The 25,993-nt window shown below is 41.7% G+C and overlaps 1 protein-coding gene and 1 long non-coding RNA gene across 4 annotated transcripts; one reads left to right on the top strand and one right to left on the bottom strand.

The window, feature by feature from the left end:
- Positions 1–16: 16 nt before the first annotated feature.
- Positions 17–12,802, top strand: LOC308665024. Of its 3 annotated transcripts, XR_014025804.1 has the most exons (5): positions 17–51; positions 1,665–1,738; positions 9,993–10,271; positions 11,708–11,849; positions 12,684–12,802. It is a non-coding gene; the product is annotated as an uncharacterized lncRNA (long non-coding RNA). The 3 variants fall into 3 exon arrangements; XR_014025805.1 differs by lacking the exons at positions 1,665–1,738; positions 12,684–12,802 and having other exon boundaries at positions 23–51; positions 11,708–12,217; XR_014025806.1 differs by lacking the exons at positions 17–51; positions 1,665–1,738; positions 12,684–12,802 and adding an exon at positions 9,756–9,851 and having other exon boundaries at positions 11,708–12,217.
- FAM83C (family with sequence similarity 83 member C) lies at positions 7,888–24,899 on the bottom strand. The gene is made up of 4 exons (XM_081322613.1): positions 24,065–24,899; positions 18,167–18,334; positions 15,341–15,465; positions 7,888–10,301 (listed from the first exon to the last, which is right to left on the bottom strand). The coding sequence occupies exons 1-4, from the start codon at positions 24,584–24,586 to the stop codon at positions 9,437–9,439; spliced, it is 1,680 nt and encodes a 559-aa protein (XP_081178739.1). The 5' UTR covers positions 24,587–24,899; the 3' UTR covers positions 7,888–9,436.
- Between the last annotated feature and the right edge of the window lie 1,094 nt (positions 24,900–25,993).

The following is a 25,993-nucleotide window of genomic DNA, read 5'->3' as shown; positions in this document are numbered from 1 at the left end:
TCCCTCCCACCAAATTGCGAAACGATCCCGGGGCCTTGAAGGGGTTATGAGGTAAGGCGACAGTTCTGGACTGAAGAAACTCCGGGCACCGCTGGATGAGAGCGAAGAGGGTGGAGCCTTTTTACTCCACCTATAGAGGGAGAGACTCCTCACAGACGGCCAAAAAAGATGATGATGCTGATTAGATTTTTATCACATATACATAGACACACACCATATACGTAGACCAGGCCTTTTCAACCTTTTCACCCATTGTACCACTTTTAGGATATTGCTCAGTGGGTTAGGACGCTGAGCTTGTCGATCAGAAGGTCGGCGGTTTGGCGGGTCGAATCCCAAGTGCCGCGTAACAGAGTGAGCGCCTGTTACTCGTCCCAGCTTCTGCCAACCTAGCAGTCCTAAAGCACGTAAAAATGCAAGTAGAAAAATAGGGACCACTACGGTGGGAAGGTAACAGCGTTCTGTGCGCCTTTGGCATCCAGTCATGCCGGCCACATGACCACGGAGACGTCCTCGGACAAGCGCTGGCTCTTCGGCTTTGAAACAGAGATGAGCACCGGCCCCTAGAGCCGGAAACGACTAGCACGCATGTGCGGGGGAACCTTTACCTTTACCTTTAACATCCGAGTACCACCAGCTGCCTAGCAAGGTGTCAAAAACTTGATGACCAAAAAAAGGAAAAAAGTGATGGAAGTACAGGTGGTCCTCGACTTACAACAGTTCGCTTAGTGACTGTTGGAAGTTACAATGGGACTGAAAAAAGCGCCCCCCAAGCCACAGCCGAGCAAGACACCTGCCTGCCCGCCCAGCGGTGCTCTTCCTCCTGTCCGAGGTTTTCTTTGTTGTGAGCATTTCTGTTGAGGATTTGCAGTGGGGGTGGGGTGGGGGGGTGTTTGGTTTTTATTTCCCCTCCCCCATCTGCTGGGTGGTTGCAGCAGGTTTTGGTCACTTCACATGACCCTGGGACGCTGTGACCATCATAAATATGAATCAGTTGCCAAGTATCTGAATATAAATCACAAGACCCTGGAGATGCTGCAACAGCCGTATCAGTGCCGAGCTCCAGCTGGAGACTGGCGCTGATCCTGGCGCTTCCGCTCAGCCCTGCAGCTCCAGCCTTCTCACTCAGGCTTGTGCAGTGCTGCCACTGGTTCAGCTCATTCCCTCTCCCACTACCACTTTTTCTAGGATGGTTGCATACCACTTGCCAGGTGCCAAAGTACCACAGGTGGTACACGTACCACTGGTTGAAAAGCCCTGACATAGACATGACACGCACTCAGATACAGACAGACACATACACAATGTATATTATGTATGTGTGTATGCATTTATTAAACTTAACCACACAGCTTCCTCATTTTTAATACACATATATGAAACAACAATTTATATATTTGACATATATAGATACAGATATATATGTGTGTGGGTGTATGCGCGCATGTGTATAAATTTATATGCCCAGACAATAATATAGTGGTTAATAATATTTATGTATTGGTCAATGTGTGTGTGTGTGTGTGTGTGTTATGTTTAACACCTAATGGGAAAAGCAGATAACCTTTTAGAGAATTCTGCTAGGAGAATTGTTGGTACCAGCAATAGCAATGAAATGGGGGAAGAGAAAATGATGTTAATAGGAAAATGTTTTTGTATTCTAGTTGGTTGTGCCTCACCACCTTGTAACCATATGCTTGGCCAAAGTGTGAATCCTTTGTTTCTGATGAAAACTAAGGTACTGTTTTGGAAGTGAAACTTCATCATTGTAAAATATACTAATATGAACTTGTAATTAATTAACCAAGATCATGGCATCCGGCCCTCTCAATTCCTGGCAAATAGATGGGGAAGAAGTGGAGGTAGTGACAGATTTTATTTTCCTGGGCTCCAAGATCACTGCAGATGGGGACTGTAGCCAAGAAATTAAAAGATGCTTGCTCCTTGGGAGGAAAGCCATGGCAAATCTAGACAGCACACTAAAAAGCAGAGACATCACCCTGTCAACAAAAGTGCGTATAGTCAAGGCTATGGTCTTCCCAGTTGCAATGTATGGCAGTGAAAGCTGGACCATAAGAAAGGCTGAGCGCCAAAGAATTGAAGCCTTTGAACTATGGTGCTGGAGAAGACTCCTGCGAGTTCCTTGGACTGCAAGGCGATCAAACCGGTCAGTCCTAGAGGAGATCAACCCTGACTGCTCTTTAGAAGGCCAGATCCTGAAGCTAAAACTCAAATACTTTGGCCACCTAATGAGAAGGAAGGACTCACTGGAGAAGAGCCTAATGCTGGGAAAGATCGAGGGCAATAGAAGAAGGGGACGACAGAGACTGAGGTGGCTGGATGGAGTCACTGAAGCAGTAGGCGTGAGCTTAAATGGACTACAGAAGATGGTAGAGGACAGGAAGGCCTGGAGGAACATTGTCCATAGGGTCGCGATGGGTCGGACACGACTTCACAACTAACAACAACAACTAATTAACTTGGAACTTACTCATTATTTTCTGTCTCCATCATGACTCTCCATACCAATCATTGAGAAGGTGGCTGAAAGGGCCCTTACTGTGTCAGAGTACTGCAAGAACTGCCTGGTGCAAACCTTGTATAAGCACGTTTGATTTGGGTTAGTTGACAGGTTTAAAAAACTATTGTAGTTCAGTGCAAAGGAGGGCATGTAAAGCTCTCTATGTGTTATAGGGACTTTTTTTTTGACCTGCATTCAACAGAAAGGGAACTTGAGCTGTTCCTAATGCCACAGAATAATGTAGTATCCACTGAATGACACCCTTTTGCTGGGTTTGAATTGCTGAGTTTGCATAACAGTAAACTAAAATCTTCCTGACTAGTTTGGGATCAAATGTGTTGTGCTAACTAAGCCATTCCTTGGCCAAACTGAGGAGACAGGTTTGGGCTACAAACATACTCTCCGCAGTTTGTTGTTGTATTTATGTAAGTTTGATAATCTATTAGCTGGAGGGAAGGGTGTCTTTTATTCCCAATTGCCCCTTTAAATCAAACAGTAAGTCATCTGCAGCACCTTCCTAGCACAAGTTACTTCATTGTGCAAATAATATACATTGATGTAAATACCAGAGAAATTTTGGTGGATTTTTTTTTTGGCTTGCGAAATCCACTGTATTACAGTCCACTTTCACTGTAAACCCTCATATAGTACAACTGAAGTTGTGTTTGCATGATGCACTAAAGTATTGTTGTTGTTAGCTGCGAAGTCGTGTCCGACCCATCGCGACCCTATGGACAACATTCCTCCAGGCCTTTCTGTCTTCTACCATCTTCTGGAGTCCATTTAAGCTCACGCCTACTGCTTCAGTGACTCCATCCAGCCACCTCATTCTCTGTCGTCCCCTTCTTCTATTGCCCTCGATCTTTCCCAGCATTAGGCTCTTCTCCAGTGAGTCCTTCCTTCTCATTAGGTGGCCAAAGTATTTGAGTTTTAGCTTCAGGATCTGGCCTTCTAAAGAGCAGTCAGGATTGATCTCCTCTAGGACTGACCGGTTTGATCGCCTTGCAGTCCAAGGGACTCGCAGGAGTCTTCTCCAGCACCATAGTTCAAAGGCCTCAATTCTTTGGCGCTCAGCCTTTCTTATGGTCCAACTTTCACTGCCATACATTGCAACTGGGAAGACCATAGCCTTGACTATACGCACTTTTGTTGACAGGGTGATGTCTCTGCTTTTTAGTGTGCTGTCTAGATTTGCCATGGCTTTCCTCCCCAGGAGCAAGCGTCTTTTAATTTCTTGGCTACAGTCCCCATCTGCAGTGATCTTGGAGCCCAGGAAAACAAAATCTGTCACTACCTCCATTTCTTCCCCATCTATTTGCCAGGAATTGAGAGGGCCAGTTGCCATGATCTTGGTTTTCTTAATGTTAAGTTTCAACCCAAGTTTTGCACTCTCCTTCTTCACCCGCAACAAGAGGCTCTTTAGTTCTTCTTCACTTTCTGCCATTAGAGTGGTATCATCTGCGTATCTTAGGTTGTTGATATTTGTTCCGGCAATCTTAATTCCAACTTTTGATTCATCTAGCCCTGCCTTTCTCATGATGTGCTCTGCATATAAGTTAAATAGGCAGGGCGACAGTATACAGCCTTGCCGGACTCCTTTCCCAATTTTGAACCAATCAGTGGTTCCGTGTCCAGTTCTCACTGTTGCTTCTTGACCCGCATATAGGTTTCTCAAGAGACAAATAAGATGGTCTGGTACTCCCATCTCTTTAAGAACTTGCCACAGTTTGTTATGATCCACACAATCAAAGGCTTTAGCATAGTCAATGAAGCAGAAGTAGATGTTTTTCTGGAACTCCCTAGCTTTCTCCATGATCCAGCGTATGTTGGCAATTTGATCTCTAGTTCCTCTGCCTCTTCGAAATCCTGCCTGTACTTCTGGTAGTTCTCGATCCACATACTGCTGAAGTCTAGCTTGTAGGATTTTAAGCATGACTTTACTAGCATGAGAAATGAGTGCAATGGTGCGATAGTTTGAACATTCTTTGGCACTGCCTTTCTTTGGAATTGGAATGTAAACTGATCTTTTCCAATCCTGTGGCCACTGTTGAGTTTTCCAAATTTGCTGGCAAATTGAGTGTAGCACTTTTACTGCACTGTCTTTTAAGATTTTGAATAGCTCAGCTGGAATACTGTCACCTCCACTAGCTTTGTTGTTGCTCAGCTTTTCTAAGGCCCACTTCACCTCACATTCTAGGATGTCTGGCTCGAGGTCAGTGACCACATCATTGTGATTATCTGGGACGTTAAGCTCATTCTTGTATAGTTCTTCTGTGTAATTTTGCCACCTCTTCTTAATCTCTTCTGCCTCTGTTAGGTCCCTGCCATTTTGGTCCTTTATCATGCCCATTTTTGCATTAAACGTTCCCTTCATCTCTCCAATTTTCTTGAAAAGATCTCTGGTCCTCCCTATTCTATTGTTTTCTTCTATTTCTTTGCACTGTTCATTTAAGAAGGCATTCTTATCTCTTCTAGCTATTCTCTGGAATTCTGCATTCAATTGGGCATATCTATGTTTTTCTCCCTTGCCTTTCGCTTCCCTCCTTTCCTCAGCTATTTGCAAAGCTTCCTCAGACAGCCATTTTGCTTTCTTGCATTTCTTTTTCTTTGGGATAGTTTTGGTTGCTACCTGTTGTACAATGTCGCGAACCTCTGTCCATAGTTCTTCAGGCACTCTGTCTATCAGATCTAATTCCTTAAATCTATTTGTCACCTCTACTGTATATTCAACAGGGATATGATTTAATTCATACCTGACTGGCCTAGTGCTTTTCCCTACTTTCTTCAGTTTAAGCCTAAACTTTGCAAGGAGAAGCTCATGGTCTGAGCCACAGTCAGCTCCTGGTCTTGTTTTTACCGACTGTATAGAGCTTCTCCATCTTTGGCTGCAGAGCATATAGTCAATCTGATTTCTGTGTTGACCGTCTGGTGATGTCCATGTGTAGAGCCGTCTCTTGGGTTGTTGGAAAAGAGTGTTTGCTATGACCATCGTATTCTCTTGACAAAATTCTATCAGCCTGTGCCCTGCTTCATTTTGTACTCCAAGGCCAAACTTGCCTGTTATTCCAGTTATCTTTTGGCTTCCTACTTTCGCATTCCAATCCCCCATGATGATAAGGACATCATTTTTTGGTGTTACTTCTATAAGGTGCTGTAGGGCTTCATAGAACCGGTCAATTTCATCCTCTTCAGCACTGGTGGTTGGGGCATAGACTTGGACTACTGTGATATTGAATGGTTTGCCTTGGATTCGAACTGAGATCATTCTGTCATTTTGAGGATTGTATCCCAGTATTGATTTTCCTACTCTTTTATTGACTATGAAGGCTACTCCATTTCTTCTGAGGGATTCTTGCCCGCAGTAGTATACCTGATGGTCATCTGAATTAAATTCACCCATTCCTGTCCATTTTAGTTCGCTGATACCTAAGATGTCGATGTTCAGTCTTGTCATCTCTTGTTTGACCACGTCCAGCTTTCCTTGATTCATGGATCTTACATTCCAGGTTCCTATGGAGAAAAAATCTTTACAGCATCGGACTTTCCTTTCACCACCAGACATATCCACAGCTGAGCGTCCTTTCGGCTTTGGCCCAGTCGCTTCATTCTTTCTGGCGCTACTAGTACTAGCCCTCTGCTCTTCCCCAGTAGCATATTGGACGCCTTCCGACCTGAGGGGCTCATCTTCCAGCGTCATATCGTTTTGCCTTTTGGTACTGTCCATAGGGTTTTCATGGCAAAGATACTGGAGTGGGTTGCCATTTCCTTCTCCAGTGGATCACGTTTTGTCAGAACTCTCAGCTATGACCTGTCCGTCTTGGGTGGCCCTGCACGGCATAGCTCATAGCTTCATTGAATTACGCAAGCCCCTTCGCCACGACAAGGCAGTAACCCATGAAGGGTTACTAAAGTATACACTAGCCAAATACTTTTTAGCTCACTCTACTGAGTAATCAGTTAAAGCAGTGTGTTATGCAGACTTACAGCATTGGTTATATGACTAAAACTCCCTGTTTTCGACCCTGTAATCCCTTAATTTGAACTAATCAAATATAAATGTATTGTGTGAAAATAGGCTTACACTGTATGCAAATAAAAATTCACCTCATTCCTGATAAGAGTTATAAAGGAAAAGGAGAAAATGGACAGGAACCATTAAGTTAAAGGACAGCTAATTTCAAATGTGGATTAATTTATGCTGATCAGACTATAGCCTTAGGCTTTACAACTTTTAGTTCACTTGTTTTGGGTCAAGAGCTGCATGTGGACTGATGTGTATCGGTCATACTCCAAAAATTATTGGGTGGACTAATTTGTTTTGAGTTCATGTTCTTTAATTAAAATTTGCTATAATGAATATAATTATTTCCTAGTCACTAATTTAATAGGACTGTGCAGTGCTTTAAAGTCTGCATCAAAAGGATGCATCTGCCTATAACTACACACCTTAAAACTACTGAGGTTGAGAAACACTGATCTAGAGTTTCACAGCCCAGTATAGTATCCCTATTATTAAACAAAAAATGGCTTATCACAGTGTGAATCCTACCTGTGAATTCATGATTTGGGAGGCAGGTTTGCTTTTACAATGAATTTGGAGAGAAATAGTTGGAAGTTTCCACAGAGTACAGATAGTCCTCAACTTACAACATTTAGTGACCATTCAAAGTTACAACGGCACTGAAAAAAGTGACTCATGACTGTTTTTCACATGATCAAAATTCAGACACTTGGCAACTGGCTCATATTTATGATGTTTGCAGTGTCCCGGGATCATGTGATCACCTTTTGCGATCTTCTGACAAAGTCAATGGGGAAGCCAGATTCACTTAACAACCATCTTACTAACTTAACAACAGTGATTCCCTTAACAACTGTGGCAAGAAATCTTCCCATCTCTGCTAAGTCTACCACTCCCAGTCCAGCTGGTATAACTAATGCTGAAAATATGAAGATCATAGTTGTCAAATTTGCAGAGCACTTGTGCAAGTTTCCCACATTGATATAAAGATCGAACTTTCCATGTTGCAATTTGTGTTGTACCTTCTGCGCTAAAAATCAATATAGAATCAGCTGTTGGACATCCTTTCAGCTTTACTCCAATGCTATCATACCACGGTATGACACCCTCATGCTGTTGTTGCTGATTATGATCATCATGGTCATGACAGTCGCTACGATGACTAAAGACTTTAAGTTTGCTTGCTGTTTCTTTAGTAATTTTTAGTTTTATGGGGTAGGAGTGCTAACTCTATGCTCAACCCTCCTCACTTTATCTGGACTTGGGACTGGCTGGGTTACCTCAAAGTATCTACCACTTTATTTGGTAGATGATAGTTAAACAAATCATAACATAGTGGTTAATAGAATGCTGTTTATTCCAAAAGCACCATCAAATTATACATTGTCAAAGTTATGATTAACCAAAGAGAGAAAGAGAGCAAGAGAGGAGAAGAAGGAAGAAAAAGGAGTCCTTCTCTTAAGGCATTTATACATTAAATTGCTATTGACAGAACTACCAGTTTTTGAGATTAAAACAATGTTAAATTTATTATTTTAAAAAAATCATAGCTTTCCTTGTGACTTCTTCATGAAATCTCAAAAATCTTGATTAAACTAAACTCCCTCAGGAAGCATATCAAATCTTGATTTTCAGAAATAACAAATGTCAGTGGTGACAATTTGTTTTTCCATAGAAAGTAAGATCAATTAATTAAAATGTTTAACTCTGTCATATACTTAAGCATTCAAAGAACACCATCTTTGAGTTCAGTGGACTTCCAAGAATATCAATTTGACTGGACAGAAAATGGCTTCTTCTTTTGAAGTTACTTATTAGGCTGGAAATAAATTGAGCTGGGCTTTGATCATGTAAAATTAAAATCTGATTGACCATTTATTTTGAATTACAATGATCTATATATTCATGTATGTAAAACATATATGAACAAAATTAACACAATGTATCTTAATTAGTTTTCCAGTTTGTAACCAAAATTCCAAGACACAGGTTAATACTATTTATGTTATTTATCATGATATAATGCAATCATTACATTATTAACATTTCTTTTGTACCTGCCAAATCACTTTTTAGATTCTTTGTTGAGGCAAAGAGATTACATTTATTAATTTCATATAGTTAGTGTTTTGAGATTTAAACTAAGATTTGCATTTGACAGGTCTTTTCCTATCTCTATCATGCTTGCAACAGAAGGAAACAAGTGAGGGCTTTTTTTCCTATATCAGAGTGGCTGTAATTTGGATCCCTGTATTGAGTATGGTGTACTGATCAACTGAATGAGCAGCAATATTAAAAAGAAGTCAGGAATTATGTAATATGATTTCTGCAGCTTTATTTTCTGCTACTTTGGTAAATGTGGATTTCTTATAGTTCTGTCTTAAACAGAATTGCAGAATAATCCACAGTGGGCAATTGAGATGTGTGCTTTTATCAAAGAGATGCATTATAACCTCTCTACCAACCCATTAAATCAAATTGTTTGTACTGTACATTATATATATATAATAACAATTTTATTTACACAGTTCATCAAATTGTTTAAATTGGTATGTTCTTTCCCTCTCTCCTCCCAGAGCTATTAAACTGAGAAATAGCATTGTTCCAAACATGCCCCTCCAGTATTTCAGGAATTCTAAATTATGAGGAATGAGGAATCCTCATGATGTCCGTGAGGCAAAAATACCAGCCAATGTTTTCAATGTTCAAAATGTATATCCTTTCAAATTAACTCTAGAGGTAAATAGTAACAATCTTAAATCTCTTGCACAGTATGTGATTATTTTACTGGCTTTATTAAGCTTCTTTAAGCTTTTCAATATTTTTGAGCTAAATCTGATGTATTATTATAGTTTCAATCCACATTTGACTTGAGATCAAATAGTTTTTTTAGATTACATTTCAAATCGACTATGAACTACTTTTGATTTTGATTTGTTATAGCTGGTAATCAGATCCAACTTGCTGTGACCAAGAGTCATCCTTTTTTCATTCCTATTTATGTTGCTGTTGTTCTCCATTGGCGTATCCTCAGAGACATCAAGGAATCTAGAAACTTTGCCCTTTATCTCATAATTTACAGTTTTAGTGGGATTGTTAATGAATTCTAATTTGTTGTATCCATGAGTTACTGGTTTGTCATCCTTATGTAGTTTGCTTGCATTTTCAATTGGTTGAGTATAAAGGAACTTCTTGTTATCATTTGTTCCCACATTCTCAGGAGGATGTCCATTTCCTATGTTCTCAGCTAATATCGGTGAAGATACTGATAGCAAAGATGTCTTAAGCTTCAATAAATTGGAAGCATCAGTGAGTGGAGACTTTAATTTATGTAATATGCTGCAATTAGAGTCTGGCAACTCTCTGGGCTGGTATCTCAAGTCATTATGTCCCAGTAAGCCTGAAGTGTTTTTTCTTGTTTCACCTGGAGTTAATTCCTTCTTTTCACAGAATACATTGGAAATTAATTGGTTATGATATGGTGATTTCTTGATGGTCACGACGCTGGAATTTGAAAGGGTGCTTGGCGGACTGATGGCTTCATACTCATTCCATTGAACGTGTTTTAAAATGGGCTCAAGTTTCTGCATGTTCTTGTAAGGAGAAGGTGTGGAATTTTCAGCAGTGGGGATTCCAAGATGATTCACTGATCTAGATTCAGCATATATACAGCGGAACTCTCTGTCAAAATCATCAACAATTTTTCCTTTGAAGTGCATCACTAAACAGGTATGTACCTGGCTGCAGAGCCATGTAAAACTGAAATGAAAAGAATTCAGGAACACCATGAAACATCGATATATAATTGTGCACATTTAAAATATTGAAAATTCTTTGGACAATAATATTCATTTACAACATTAATACAATTTTAAGTATGTTTATCAGAACATCTTTAGCACTATTGCTGCAATACAACAGTGTACCAGCATTACTGTTTTAAAGCATTGAGAAAATAGTAAGTGGAACAATTTGATGATCCAAATCTTAGATTATTGTGTGTGTATGTTTATATTATGTTAGGCAATAAATGAAGGTAACACCTGAGCATGCAAACAAGTTATTATAGTTAAATTGTTATAGACAATCATTTAAATGACAGACTCATAAGAATAGCAAGGAATTAGTTGCAAGCTAATTATAGATTTCATATTTATGGCTCAAGAGGAGGAGATCTGTAGCCACCCAGTTTGACACGCTTATTTAGACAAGACTTACAAAATAACTCAATTCTTGAGCATTTAAAAATGTTACAGAAAAATAATTTTATTAATCTCAGAAAAATATAATCCTTGGCAGATTTTTAATCAAATTATCAGTGATATCTAATCTTAAAATCCCTTGAAAACAGCACATCCGACTATCAACTGCCTACTGGAATCTTTTTAAGCTGTTTTGGGATGAAATATTGCATATACCAAGATACTTTGAAATGACCTAATATGGTAACATAGTATGGAGTTGGCAAGCTTTCTGTAAGTAAAGAAGGAGGACAAGGGTATAGCTGCTATGAAATATTTGTGTTGGTAAGTCAAAAGTAGACTGGGTGGAAGAAAGGCAGTGTGCATTATCAATCAAGGAAGTAGATTTAGTTGCAGTTAAAGCGAAGAAAAATCATTTCCCTTCAAAATATAGCTAAAGGTTTGGCAACTAAGGCAAAAATAACAGCAGGTTAACTAGTATATTACATAAAATATTGTGCTGTTGTGCTGTATCATTTCTTGCAAGTAAATGTACTGACTGGATGAGGTGACGCTCTCCCAGGCAGTGTTGATTCATGATCTGGGGATTCTCCTGGAACGGGGCAGTTGGAGAAGGAGAGCTTTCAAACAAATATGTCTAGTGTGCCATTTCGAGGTGAGGAGGCACTGCTCATGATTACATGCATCCTAGTCATCTTGCAGTTGGCCTATTGTAACACACTATATATGGGGCTGCCCTTAAAGAGCTTTTGGAAGCTTCAGCTGGTCCAAACTGCAGTGCCGCATATAGCATTGGGTGCATCACAGTACACCAATCTATTACTGCTGCTGTGTGAGCTGCACTGACTCCTGATAGGCTTCCATATCTAATTAAAAATGTTGGTTGTTACTTTTAAACTCGTACATGACATGGTGCTGGGTTACTTATAGAACAACCTATGATGATTTCCCCTGTCCCATCAGATCTGGAAGAGGAGAGAGGCTCCAGGTCCTATCCGTGAAGCAGTGCTTTAGGAAGCATGGCTTCTTTGTCATGCTCTCTCCAAGAGATATGCACAGCCCCAAATCTGTTGGTTTTCCAAAGGCTGTGAAGACTCCTCACCAGGTACTAGGGCCCAACTGTTAATAAAACTCTGGCATGCGGATATGGGACATGCTGGCAATGAGCTTTTTATAGGGACCTTAACTTGATTTTTTAAAAATTGATTTGGACTATGTCCGGGGTAGGCAACCTCGGCTCTTTTAAGATTCGTGGACAGATTGGGTGGAGTTGAAGGGAAGGTGAACATAACAGGGCAGGAGAAGCTTGATGTCCTGGCTGTCAATGTTTGCATTGCCTGCATTTTGTTTGAACTGTCTCATTTATTGGAACCATGACACTGGCCTAATAAAGACAATCAGGAGTACTGATTATGCAGTGCAGTCATGTGATATTTTACCTAGTAATTGTTTGCTTAGCAATAAATTAGGGCCATTAAGCAAGGACTATCTATATGCTGCTCTCAGTTCAGTTCCTTGGAGCTAGTACAAATAAACATGTAATATAATAATTAGGGGGATCAAAATTCCCTGGGATTTATTTATTTCACTTTAAGGATGTGTGTGTGCCTGTGTGTGTGTGTATGCAATGTATGATGCACTCCTGTGCTTGTTTCTTGGGAGTAAATGCCAATAGCACTTAATAGGTTTTTATCCTAGAATACTTTTCCCTAAGCATATTCTTTCTAACTATTGAGATTTCCGCTTCTACAACCTTCAGTTGACTAGAAAATTATGAAAATTCAGAATCTCTGAAAATTATTAGACTATGTGTTTAGAGTTAGAGTTAGAATGTGTTTTTAAAATTGGATTCCTAAACTGTTAGAGACATTTTTAAAAAATTGTTTAAAAGAACTGAACTTGTTTTGTATATGTTTTAATCATTTTTTTGTACATTTAGAAATAGCACATTCACCATTTGCAAATTTCCTTTCCTTTCAAATGAAACAGAAGATACACAGTTTTGAGAAGCACTAGAACAGCCTTAGACACCTGACCGATCAGAAGGATACAAAGCACTATAATTTTAAATAAATGTAATTTAAATAATTTAAATAATTTGCTACATTCGTTTAATCTGGTGTCTGAAAGGCATGGTTAAAAAAATCAAGTTGCTAGCTGCAACAGGGCAATAAAAACTCTGGCGTCTTGGCTTTTTTTAAAAAAAAAACCATACCCTGCAATCACTCTGAATTAGGACATATTAGTCCCAGAAATCTCTAGACCAGGGGTCGGCAACCGGAAAAAGGCAAAGAGCCACTCAGAACCGGTTCCATCACAAACACAAAAAAGTGGGAGCCGCAAAATGTGCGCGCGCGTGCATGCACGCACGCGCATGCGCAAAACAAGGCAAAACGTGCACCAGCCCTGCCCCCATCCACCTCCAGTATGGATGGCTCTGCCAAAAGAAAAGCAGCCGAAGCAAGCCTCCCATTGAGAGAATGGGGCGGCGGTGGCTTGCAAAACGGCGGATCCAGCCTCTGCCGGCGGCTTGCAAAACGGCGGATCCAGCCTCTGCCGGCAGACACGCTTGCAGAATGGCGGATCAAGCTCGAAGGAATCAGCTGCCGGTGGGAGCGAGGCGATCTGTGCGGTCCCGTGACAGCCAGTCGGGCAAGCAACGCGAAGAGCGGCAGGGCTTTATTTTTGCACCGTGGAGCTCCCCCTCCCCTTCCCCCCAAACTCCCCCTCCCTCCCCCTCCTCCCCACTTCCCAGAGCTGAATACAGGGTATTAACCAGCGGCGGAGGCTTGCAGAACGGCGGATCCAGCCTCTGTCGGCGGCGGAGGCTTGCAGGCGGATCGAGCCTCCGCCGCCGACAGAGGCTGGATCCGCCATTCTGCAAGCCTCCGCCGCCGGTTAATACCCTGTATTCAGCTCTGGGAAGTGGGGGGGGGAGTTTGGGGGGACACAATAAAAGTACGATACATCAATAAAAAGATCCAATTTGATTTCCCCCCCCGCCACACACACACACACACACACACACAGGTTGGAGACCCTCCGACGTGGCTTGGGCACCCAGAGGCTCCCGCTGCCCCCTTTTCTCCACCGGGCGAGAGAGGCAAAACGTGCACCAGCCCTGCCCCCATCCACCTCCAGTATGGATGGCTCTGCCAAAAGAAAATCAGCCGAAGCAAGCCTCCCATTGAGAGAATGGGGTGGCGGAGGCTTGCAAAACGGCGGATCCAGCCTCTGCCGGCAGCGGATCCGCCGTTTTGGAAGCCTCTGCCGCTGGCAGAGGCTCGATCCGCCGTTTTGCAACCCTCCGTTGCCGGCAGAGGCTCTATCCGCCGTTTTGCAAGCCCCGGCGACGAGAGGGAAGGGGGGGAAGCGCGCACAGCCCCGGCGACGAGAGGGAAGGTGGGGAAGCGCGCACAGCCCCGGCGACGAGAGGAGCCAACGGGGGCGGGCGGGTGAAGCGCGCCTTTCGCTCGGCGGGGCTCTCAGCCCCGGCGACGACAGGAGCCAACGGGGGCGGGCGGGCGAAGCGCGCCTTTCGCTCGGCGGGGCTCTCAGCCCCGGCGACGACAGGAGCCAACGGGGGCGGGCGGGCGAAGCGCGCCTTTCGCTCGGCGGGGCTCTCAGCCCCGGCGACGAGAGGAGCCAACGGGGGGCGGGCGGGCGAAGCGCGCCTTTCGCTCGGCGGGGCTCTCAGCCCCGGCGACGAGAGGAGCCAACGGGGGCGGGTGGGCGAAGCGGCCTTTCGCTTGCCGGGGCTCTCAGCCCCGGCGACGAGAGGAGCCAATGGGGGGTGGGCGGGCGAAGCGCGCCTTTCGCTCGGCGGGGCTCTCAGCCCCGGCGACGAGAGGAGCCAACGGAGGCGGGCGGGTGAAGCGCGCCTTTCGCTTGCCGGGGCTCTCAGCCCCGGCGACGAGAGGAGCCAATGGGGGGCGGGCGGGCGAAGCGCGCCTTTCGCTCGGCGGGGCTCTCAGCCCCGGCGACGAGAGGAGCCAACGGGGGCGGGTGGGCGAAGCGGCCTTTCGCTTGCCGGGGCTCTCAGCCCCGGCGACGAGAGGAGCCAACGGGGGGCGGGCGGGCGAAGCGCGCCTTTCGCTCGGCGGGGCTCTCAGCCCCGGCGACGAGAGGAGCCAACGGAGGCGGGCGGGTGAAGCGCGCCTTTCGCTTGCCGGGGCTCTCAGCCCCGGCGACGAGAGGAGCCAAGGGGGGGGCAGGCGGGCGAAGCCCCGGCGACGAGAGGGAACGGGGGGGGGGAAAGAAGCAGATCTACTTACGTTTTACTTCTTCCTCTCTTCCTCCACTCTGCCAAGTGCAGTAAAAAAACAAAGGTTTGTGGGTAGCCCACAAACTGTTTGTGGGCGGTCCCACAAACCAACCAATCAATTTAAACTTTTCAAGTTTTTTTGTGAGAAGTTTAAATTGATTAAGTTTTTTTAGTACCACTTTTTTTTTCAAGAGGGAGGAGGCCTGGGAGCCGCATGGGACGGCTCAAAAAGCCGCATGCGGCTCCGGAGCCGCGGGTTGCCGACCTGTGCTCTAGACAAACAAATGTCTTTGCAAATGACATGATTCTGAAGTATACTTGTAATGTCTCACCTGTAAGTGCCTGCAAGTACTTGTTCACAGTCTATCAACACAAATTTCTCAAGGGCTTGTCCTGTAAGCTTCTTGCCAGCTTTACTATAGTATGTATCTCCACTTACAGATCGTATACGCATATTCTAAAATAATAAGAAAAGCATATGAAAGATTAAAAAAATACTGCTGACATTCTATGCAGAGCTTATATATACTTTAACCCTATGAGTGAATGTGAATGTTGGAATTAATGGCTGTGAAACATACCAAAATCAATACTATGTTAATGTTAAAAAAATATTATTGTAAAATCCAGTACTGATGCTTCGTTAACTCTCAGTTTTAACCTGTTTTTATAATTTCTTCTCGGAAATCTCTTGTAAATTTCAATGGATATAAAATTGCAGTCTAAATTACGTATATCAACTATAATGACTGCAAATGGCATGACCAGCGATTTGCCTTGTTTTATTAGTTAATGTATTGGGAGCAGTGGACATAATTTGGAATTTTGCAAGTTTGATATGGTCTCTCACAAAATGGTTGTTAAGATTGATGTAGCTAATCACAAAATGTCCATCTATCAGAAGGAAAACTGAGCACCATCTGATTTTATTTCCTAAGAAAGTTGAGGGGGCTGAGGAGACCCCTAGATACGTTGTTGGAAATTTAGGTTATGCTCAAGATGGCACTTCACTTTGTAGCGTGTGTGCTTCCCCATTATTTTTAATTAAAAGAATCAGAAAAATGAAATTTGGTAGCATAGGGTACTTGGAAAGCACTAAGCAATATGTGGGTGGGCACGTAGTAGACTGCTCAGTCTCTGATGGTGAAAAATTAGAAACCGGTATCATTTCAGTAATTTCCAGCCCTTATTTCAATATTTGAAAGCTCTAGACAGGGGTATTAGGCAACCTTGGCTCTTTTATGACTTGTGGACTTCAACTCCCAGGAGTTGAAGTCCACAAGTCATAAAAGAGCCAAGGTTGCCTACCCCTGTTTTAGAAGAATGGAAAATTACTATACATTTACTGATAACAGACGAAATGACAGTAAGTTCCATATGGCGGGGGTTGGGGTGATGGAATAAGATACTCTTGCAGAATAGAGTACAGGCAGTCCTTGAATTACGACCATAATTGAGCCCAAAATTTATCTTGCTAAGTGAGAAAATTGTTAAATGAGTTTTGCCCCATTTTTACAAACTTTCTTGCCACAGTTGTTAAGTGAATCATTGCAGTTAAATTAGTAAAACAGCTGTTAAGTGAATGTGGCTTCCCCATTGACTTTGCTTACCAGAAGGTTGCAAAAATTGATCACATGACCCCATGTGCACTGCAACTGTCACAAATATGAGTCAGTTCCCAAATGTCTGAACTTTGACCACGTGACCATGGGGAATGCTGCAATGGTCATAAGTGTGAAAAACGGTCATAAGTCACTTTTTGCAGGGCCATTGTAACTTGGAACGGTCACTAAATGAATTGTTGTAAGTCAAGGAGTTAGTAGTTAGGCTTATATTCACATTGAAAATGCCATAGTTAGCCAAGAGGAAGATATCCCTGAATTAAACATAACTCTTGCTCAACCAAAAACAGGCTGAACAAATATGCAGCATAAATCCTAATCTGAAATAATGCTTCGCTTCCCACCCTAAATCTATGCTCCAGAAAAACAATACCAGATATTCCTTTTCCCCTGCAAACACATGTATGGGAGCTCTGTATGTGTGTGTGTGTTTGTGTGTAAAACAACTGTACTTGATTAAAATTGTTTGTAAAATGCAGTCCCCTAATAACAAAATTAATTGATGCCATTTGCATATGCCAATCATTTTCACTCTCAGGTATAAATAATGTTAATGCACACACATTCCCTTGCCTTTTTAAACAGAAACAGCAAACAGAAGCAACTAGAGTATAAAGGGTAAATGGAAGTGATAGCTATTTTGACTCTTTTAACACACACACACACACACAACACACACACAACATACACCTGTAGATTCTCCTGGTCTGATTGAATACAATCTCATGCCCAGGGCATCTGTCTCTCAATTTTGTTGAACATCAGAAGTAAATTTCACTCCATTTGTAACATTTAAAGGTGGCAAGCCTTGATTTAAGCAAATGTGACTTATGCTATCTTTAATTTTGCCTCAGTTGACCATTTAAAATAATAGGATGAAAGCAATGTACTTTTCATCTCCTTTACACTGAAAACAAGGCTAAAAGTACAGATATCTGTGATTGTTGACTGCTTTCCTTCAGTAATAAGGTTCATATATTAACTTCAGGCACTGTTTTGCTCTGGGCTTTTGTTTGTTCAACGTGTACGTGAAAGGCAAAGGTTGGGCATATGATATCTATCAGCACATAATTTTTTGAAAGTAGATATTTAAATTTTTTTACTTGCACCATCCAATTGCACCTTATGCTTCAGCCATGTTGTTTCACATGGAAAATGGATTATAATTCAACAATCGTCCAATAAAGGTGTATTACTGATGTCATACCACAGTAAATATGCTTCAGAAAGCATCCTGGAACTGATATTTGGTAAGAGAATCATTACAGATCCCCAAACAGCCAATAGTCTATCAAGAAACCTAGGAAGGAAGGAAGACCTTATACTGCTATTGTTATTGTTTTTGTTGTTGTTGCCCTTGGATTTCAATTATTGGCCTTAGATGAACAAACCAACCCATGTTCATCTGAGTGAAAATGAAAATGATTGAAATAGAAGCAGATTTAAAAGTGTCTTTTTTCACTTTCATGTTTCATTACATCATATTTTAATATTGACATTAAGTAAAAGAAAAACGAAAACTGATTGAAAACATACCAAAAAATCATCCATGATGACCTCCATTTTATTGCACATTTCTGTAAACTCCTTCAGGTTTTTTTCATCCAGGATCAGATAAACAGGAACATGACGTTTGTTTGAAGCTTCTATCAGATCACTGAGTATTTCCATATCTGTGAAGTGATCCATCACAATTGCAATCACCTGCACAATTTTAGGTAGGTTGGGATAAAATGGAGAGTAGAACAGAAGACATTGTCAAAAGATGATTAGTGGATTTGACCTATTAAATAACCCATATAAGACCCTTTTTAAGTGATTCCAGCTGCAATTTTTTAACCTTTCATCAAGGCTTCTCTGAGTAAATACACATAGAATTGCACTATTGATTTGTTTTAATAAAACAAGAAGGGCAAAAACAGTTAGCATCTAAAGTGAGAAGGTCAGTTTTGAAACACTGTTCCATCGTGCTTCCTTACTAGTTATTATTTCTGAATCTTTTTCCTTTCTTCACTCTGTTTTTATGGAGAATCCAGAGAAAATTATGGGCACATGATTGCATTCCAGAGTTGCTGAGCTTCACAATATACAATATACAATCTTTTCCATCACAGAGAATTGTGAGAAGCTGTAATCTAGTGACACTTACCCCTGTATATACCTTATGTAAGTACTTTGCATGTTACAGACTGGTAGATTTGTTCCATAATTGCTTTCCGTATCCATTAACATTTTATAATGATGATGTTCCAGGTGACAGAATTCCAGGAAGGAACCAAGTAATTAATCTCTATTATAAATCTTGATTACCATGAAGTGTATGTATAAACTGGGAGTGCACCTAATCCTTCTACTCTTTTTACATTTTCCTGCTGCTTTCTCTCTGACAGCAGAATGTTTCCATGAAGAGTTGATGGAAAACTTGGCTACGAATACAGCAGAATGGGGTGGCAACATTTTGAACATATTACAGTGATGTAAAAGATGGGGAAGCAGTTGCCTTGGGGCCCAGAGGCCACTGGGTTGCCCTTTGCCTTCCACAGACTTAATTAGATAGTCAGGAATGCAAAGGAATGAGAGGAAAGGAAATAAATATACCATGTCTGAGCTGCAAAAATCCAGATGCCCACTAGCAAATTCTCGATTTTGAGAGTCTTGCCTTGGGGTCCAGAGACCCTAACCCTTACATCTCATTTTAAATATTTGCCTATGTTGAAAAATATCTTATCAACTAAGAAAACATCTCAGAGGACAAAGGGTAGGTTAACTTTGACCTATAATGTACTTGTTTTCTATTTGCAAGGAACTTCAAATGTAGTTGGAGCACTCAGAAGTGGCATCTCTTTTGCAATTTAAAATGATCTAAAGTTATCCACTCCAAACACACTAACCACATAGAACTACTTTTAATTACTTTTCAAAGAATAATTTAGGCAATTCTTTGACTCTTGGGCTTCTAATACGGCACGACAACACCATTGTGGTGCATAATATCCTATTTGAGGTTGCTTAAGTTTCTTTTTTTTTTTTTTATTGAAAAGTTTTAAAATACAATTTTCCTTTGAAAAACCCCCCTTCCCCCTCCCTCCTCCCCTCCCTACCTCCCCCCCTCCCCCTCTCCCTCCTCCCTCCCCTGCCTCCCACCCCTCTACTTCCCCTCCTCCCCCCCTCCCCCCCCCCACTTCCCAGAGCAAAATACAAGGTATATATCTAAAAAGCAATCATAAACAATCATATACTAACAATTATAAACTCTAAAATCCATCACTCTCTAGCTTATATAGAGTAAACCAATCCTTAACAATACTAAATATGTATAAAGAACTAAAATAAAAGAAAACTAGCATCATTCCCATCTATGTTCTTCCACAATTCACTATTACCTAGACATATTCTCACTTACACATCACAAGCACCAATCCCTATTAACCTCTCTAGCCAAAATAGGCTGAGGTTGCTTAAGTTTCTTGACCTACCTATGTTTTTTTAGAATTTTTTTAAAATTAAGTCAGTATTCTATAAAACAGAGTGCCCATCTCAAACATTGTTCTTACTTTAAAACATGTGTCTGTATTTTACACTGACCCTAGTGGCATCTTTTAAAACCCATATGATTTGTTTGGAAGATGCCTATCCACCTCCTTTTAGGAAAAACTCAGAGTGAACTGAAGTAGGAGAGAGCCTAGTTGGGTTAGTGGGAGTGGCAGAAACTAGTAAAACTTCAGTGTTTACCTTCTGTTAAATAAATATTTTGACATTATCCGTTCCTTTCATGCCTCTTATTTTGTAAGACTTTCCTGTGCCATGTTCTCAGAAAACCACAGGTGCCCACTGTATCCAAAAAGTTACACATTCCTGCTCTGAAGATTTGATTTCAGATTCTATCAGAGAATAGTCTTTACTTCAAATTGATGAAACCCTGTTTATTTATCTAACTATTCATTAAGGCCTTTCGATTCCGTCTGCTAAGACTGAAGATGGTTTACATTTAGAAAGTAAAATCACTATCACACCAAATTAAAGTGTGGCAGCCTTTTACCATCTGTGCCAAAACATCCTGGAGAAAAATTAGGATTGCGGTGCTTTCTCCAAAGCAAAAGTTTATAAGCATTTCAACTTTTGGGAGGCATCCTGCCCGCTCCCTGCCTCTGGGGATCACACCCTCTCTGAAAGAATGTACAGAGCAGCCCAGATTTAGCTAAGAAAGAGAATCCTATAAGTCAGGGGTGTCAAACTCAATTTCATTGAGGGCCACATCAGCAATGTGGTTGCCCTCGAGGGGGGCGGGGGTGTGTGGCCAGGGGGGGCGCGGCCTACTGGGTGGGCGCGGCTGGAGTGCGTATGGCCTACTGGGTGGGCATAGCCAGCTCTACATCATTCGCATCAAGGGTGCCTATGAGGGCCTGGGCAGGAGTGGGACAGATCTGAGAGTCTCTGGCAGAAGGAGATGGGACCGGGGCAAGTGCCAAGGCATGGTCCACTGGAAGAGCCTCACTGTTCCTCTCGGGCCATGCGGGTGGGCTGGATGGTGGCGTGGAGGTCAAATGCCCAGCCCAGCCCTCAAGCACCTGGGGCACTAAGCCCAGCCCCACTTCCCCAAGGGGCTGCCCAGCTGCACTTACCTCCTCCTCAAGGCTGCTGCTGCTGTGCTTGCTCTCCTTAGCCAGGTTGCTCTTGATGGGTATGAGGGCAAAGTCAAGAGGGAGACCCACTCCCTCTCCATCTGAGGAGACCTGGCTTTGTATCCAAGCTTCCTTAGCAATAGGATGGGAGACACCCCCCCCAGGATAGGCGGAGGGGGCAAGGGGGGGGTGAAAGGGCAGCAGGGCAGGACTAAGGCAGGACTTCCCTCAGATCCTCCCTCCCCTCCCTTCCTCCCTCCCTTCCTTCCTTCCTTCCTTCCTTCCTTCCTTCCTTCCTTCCTTCCTTCCTTCCTTCCTTCCTTCCTTCCTTCCTTCCTTCCTTCCTTCCTTTGAACAGAGTGGTGGGAAAATATTTGAGATGAGGGAGGGAGAAAAACAGGCAAGAAACGCAGCTGGGGAAGTGTCATCCTTTGTGAAGAATGAAGAAGTGCACCATTGCCTGGAAGTGGCCAGCACATGGCCCTCGCCTACTTCACATATCTGGCTTGGTGGGCTTTGGGGGAGGGCACGCCATGAGCAGCGTGAGAGTCGATGTTACCTGTGCAGTGCTGCCCAGCCCCCAGCCTGCCCGGTTTTGGCAGGCAGCAGGGCGCTCTCCTCACAGTGCTGAGAGGCTGAGCCAGGTGGCACGAATCTGAAGAGAACTGCAACGCTGCCCAGTCCCTAGACTGTCTGAAGTAGGCAGAGCCATGTGCTGGCCACTTCCAGGCGATGGTGCATCTCTTCATTCCTCACAAAGGGTGATACCACCCCAGCGTGCGCCTAGGGGGCAGTGCCAACGCAGCACAGGCCGGTCCCTCGCTGTTTCCAGACGGCCTTGTGGACCTAAGACTGAATATATTTCAGCATAGATGACCACCACAAAATTGTACATTGGCTCCCAGCCAGCCTGGGCTGGGGCCAAGGAAGTGGGGGCCGTTCCCTCACTGTTTCCAGGATGGCTTCGTGGGCCACATTAAACCACTTCGTAGGCTCCTGGGCCTTGTTTTTGACATGTCTGCTATAAGTATTTGATCCATCAAGTGTACTGGTTTTGGTATCGGCATTTATTCTGCTTTGTTTTGATAGGCATGTCTGTCAGCCCTATTACACCCCCTCCCCCCAAACACACACACATATTCTCACCCTGTGTATTTGAGATAAATTTGTTGGAGTAAATTAACGGATAGGAGAAATATATTCTAAATGCCTCTTTTATACAGAAAGCCTTTTTCAAAAAGAAAAAATATCCCTATGTCCTTCCACTGGGCATTTTTCTTCATCTGGTTTTGAATTATTCAGAATTTCTGAGAAAAAGCCATTTGCAAAACATAATTATTATATGATAATGTTTAAAGTAATTTCCCACTTATTTTATGCAGTATTCTCAGACTTTTAGTTGCAATGTATAGTATTAGCCTCAAATAGTATTTTTATTATTTTTATTTTAAACTAATTTTGTTGAGTAGCTTCCAACATTGACTGAATGAAAATCCATTTTATTAATCTGAATAAGAATGAGTTCCTAATAACTCTATTTGAAATTCAAATTTTACACATCTCTTACAATTTTCCATTAAATAATTTCAATAGGAACACAAATGAATAAAGTAGAATATTTGTTTTGATATAACAGTCTCCCTTCCACATATGCTTCCACACATTCACACAGGAATATTTTGGGATGATTTCTATACAAATATACACCAGTTTGGTGTAATGATTAAGACATCTGGCAAGAAACTGGGAGACTGTGAATTCTAGTCTCACCTTAAGAACAAAGCCAGCTGGGTCACTTCCTTTCAATTGTGGGAAGGAGGCAATGGCAAACCACTTCTGAAAAACTTTGCCAAAAAAATTGCAGGGACTTAGTTCAGGTAGTCCCTGGGAATGGGACACAGTTGAACTAAAGAAAAAAGAAATCACACAGATGTACTGAAAGAACATACATATGTGTGTGTTCTATGTTCTATAAAATATGCCAAAGTGGGGAATCTATTTGGATTTTGAAGAAAATATCTCGGAAAACAAAGAAAAGCAATCTGACTTCTAATTCATAGACTTTTCCTGGGAAAGTCACATTGTATGTATTGTTTTCCATGTTTATTGCTCATCAAAGTACTCCTTCAAAGTACTTCTTTGTTAAGCCTCAGCCTCTGTAGCAAGGGCTGCCAAAATGAAGGAACAATAGCTAGGTGTGACTATGGAATATTTTTATCTAACACCTAAGGGCTATACCTACTTTAAATTATGCAGTCATAAGCATTTTCCTCATAAAAATATGGAAATTCTGGTTCTAAAACAAAGAGCATATTACTCCTCTGATCTTTGTATAAGATATCCAGGACATGCTCAGACTCCTTTGCTCCATAACTGTGAAGTTTAAATTCTAAAGCTGCTATGATTTCATTTTAACAAATAATATCTGACTTAATCATTGGGCCATCAAACAATGTTCTGTTCTTAAAATTCTTTGAACAGTCTTCAAAATAAAAGGTGGCCAGTTCTGTTCACTTGTTATTGCGAACATGTTCCAACATAGCTCAGAAAACTAAGAGTCAAAGAACAAAGGAACAAAGAGTCATCTGCATAGCTCATTTCTTTCTGCATATATACCATTTGTTAAATATAAAACTCATGCTAACATAATAAAAATAAATCCAGCAAGTAGTACAATAAAGGTACATGCAGAGTAAGAATTTTTAAAAAATTAAAATGGGAGCCAGTAATTCAATTTTTTTAATGTATTTTAAAACCCACACTGATTAGCTTTGTCTCCTCTTTTTAATTGCCTTTAAAATGTTCTACTTACTGTCTTGGCCTTGCTTATTAGAGATCGAAGTAACTCCTTCACACTGTTTGCCTTGTCCCTTTGGAAATACAAGCTGACTTCTGTTCGATTGAGCACTGTGACAGAAGGCATCATTGGCCAACCCAGCTCCAGGTGAGGGGGGTCAGTATCAGTCATTAATGGGAAGTATGTCCCAGATGTGACCTCAGAGAGAAGAGATTCCCTATCCATGCTGTCAGCTCTTGAGAGTCCTGCCTCTAGCCCCTTCTTTGGAGATTCTGGGATGCTTTGGATGTGCTGGCTCATGTAAGCCATGTCCATTGTGGACAGGAATGGTAGTTCTTTTTCTTTAGCGATGACTTGCAGATAGCCAGCTTCTCCTTGTTCCAGAAAGGCATCCACAGCTAGCCTGGCGGTCTCACTATGCTGTAGCATTGAAGGGCTGGCTTCTTTCTTCCAGGGCTTTTTCAGATCTTCCAGTCGATTTTTCAGTTGCCCTGTGCTCCCTTGGGAATTCCCAAGGCTTTTTGAGAACCAGCTCATGCCTCTAGAGCTGGGTGATAAAGCACCACAATCCTTGGTGTTACCTTGTCAGAGAGATATTCTGGGCTCGAAATACTGTCTTGACTTTATAAATCCTTGTGATTCTGCAATGAAGATGTCGAGATGAAGAACAGTCACAATGAACAATTTTGTTTTATTTCTAGTTTTACTTCTGTTTTTCTAGATATCTCCCTGTTCCTAGGGAGAAAATTAGCTCAAAATTCTAATTCTCATGGCTTGTTTTGATGTTGTCTTCCCTATAGAAATGCTAAGAAAAGTTTCTTGCATCTTCCTTATAGGAACTGCTGCTTTTAGGTATGCTTCCTCAAGCAATAAGACTCAGTTACGTTGCCGCCCCAAAGTGATTTCTCTCTTGCAGTCAAAGCACTGAAACCTGTTTTGTAAGTTTTACTGCTTTGAGAGGAAATGGGAATGTTGAAACTTGTTCCAAGATCAATGTGGTTTATGCAATAGCTACAAATATGCATAAATATTAAAACAGTGTAATAACCTGGAAATAAGATGAAAACTGCTATGAATTTTTAGCACCCATTCTGTTCTTCTACTCAGGTACTCAAAAAGAGAATCGTCAGTGCCACAAGACTCTGCAAATTGCTTTAATTCAGGGCAGAGAAGTCTTTATTCATAATGCCCCAGGTCCACATTTTGTTGAAATGCAACAGAATGTCATGGAGGATTAGGTTGTTTAACTTTAAATCCTCATGTAATTTTCCTACTCTAATTTGCACTCCTATTTGTCTCCTATATCCCCTGCTTCCCTATATCTGTATGTATGTGTGCATAGAAAGTAGGACTGTAGGCATAATAGAGAGATTTGTGGAAAAATAATAACAAATTTTTATAAACGACTTTAATTTTAAATTTGTATTAATTTTATGGGCATTGTTTAATCATGTTTTAATAATTTTAATTTTTGTATCTAGTTTTTATGTATTGCCCTGTTCACCGCCCTGAGTCCCCTGGGAGAAGGGCGGTATATAAATTAAATTAATAAATTAATAAAATAAATAAATTTAGATTAGGAAACTTAGATAGGAAGAAGGGATTATGATGCTTTCTGGATTAAATTTTCAGCTTCCACCAATGAGGAAAACTCAGGAGCCCAAGCGTATTATTATTATTATTGTTAATAATTTCTCACTATTTTTACCAGCTGCCAGGGGCAGAGCTGGGAAACAGAAATTTGAGTGGATTGGTCTTTACTGAATAAAAATCATGGAAGCTGTGTGCCATTTGTTTTCTTAGTTAACAATTTAATGTTTATATGAATAACATTGGGTAGAGTGAATAATAGTTAAATTTTTTCACTAGACTAGGATTTGAACATTTTGCCTTTGTCCTACTAACTAGGATGTTTGTTTAAGTGTGAATGTGTTTAGCTCTATT

This window comes from Vipera berus (assembly GCF_964194415.1).
Source record: "Vipera berus genome assembly, chromosome: 3".
Lineage (NCBI taxonomy): Eukaryota > Metazoa > Chordata > Lepidosauria > Squamata > Viperidae > Vipera > Vipera berus.
This window is presented reverse-complemented; position numbering and strand designations above follow the sequence as displayed.

Coding starts and splice junctions, on each gene's coding strand:
- FAM83C (XM_081322613.1), bottom strand. CDS start 24,586: ATGAGCTGGTTCTCAAAAAGCCTTGGGAATTCCCAAGGGAGCACAGGG. Junction 18,335..24,064: donor TAATAAGCAAGGCCAAGACA/GTAAGTAGAACA, acceptor AAAATTGTGCAG/GTGATTGCAATTGTGATGGA. Junction 15,466..18,166: donor TCATCATGGATGATTTTTTG/GTATGTTTTCAA, acceptor TTATTATTTTAG/AATATGCGTATACGATCTGT.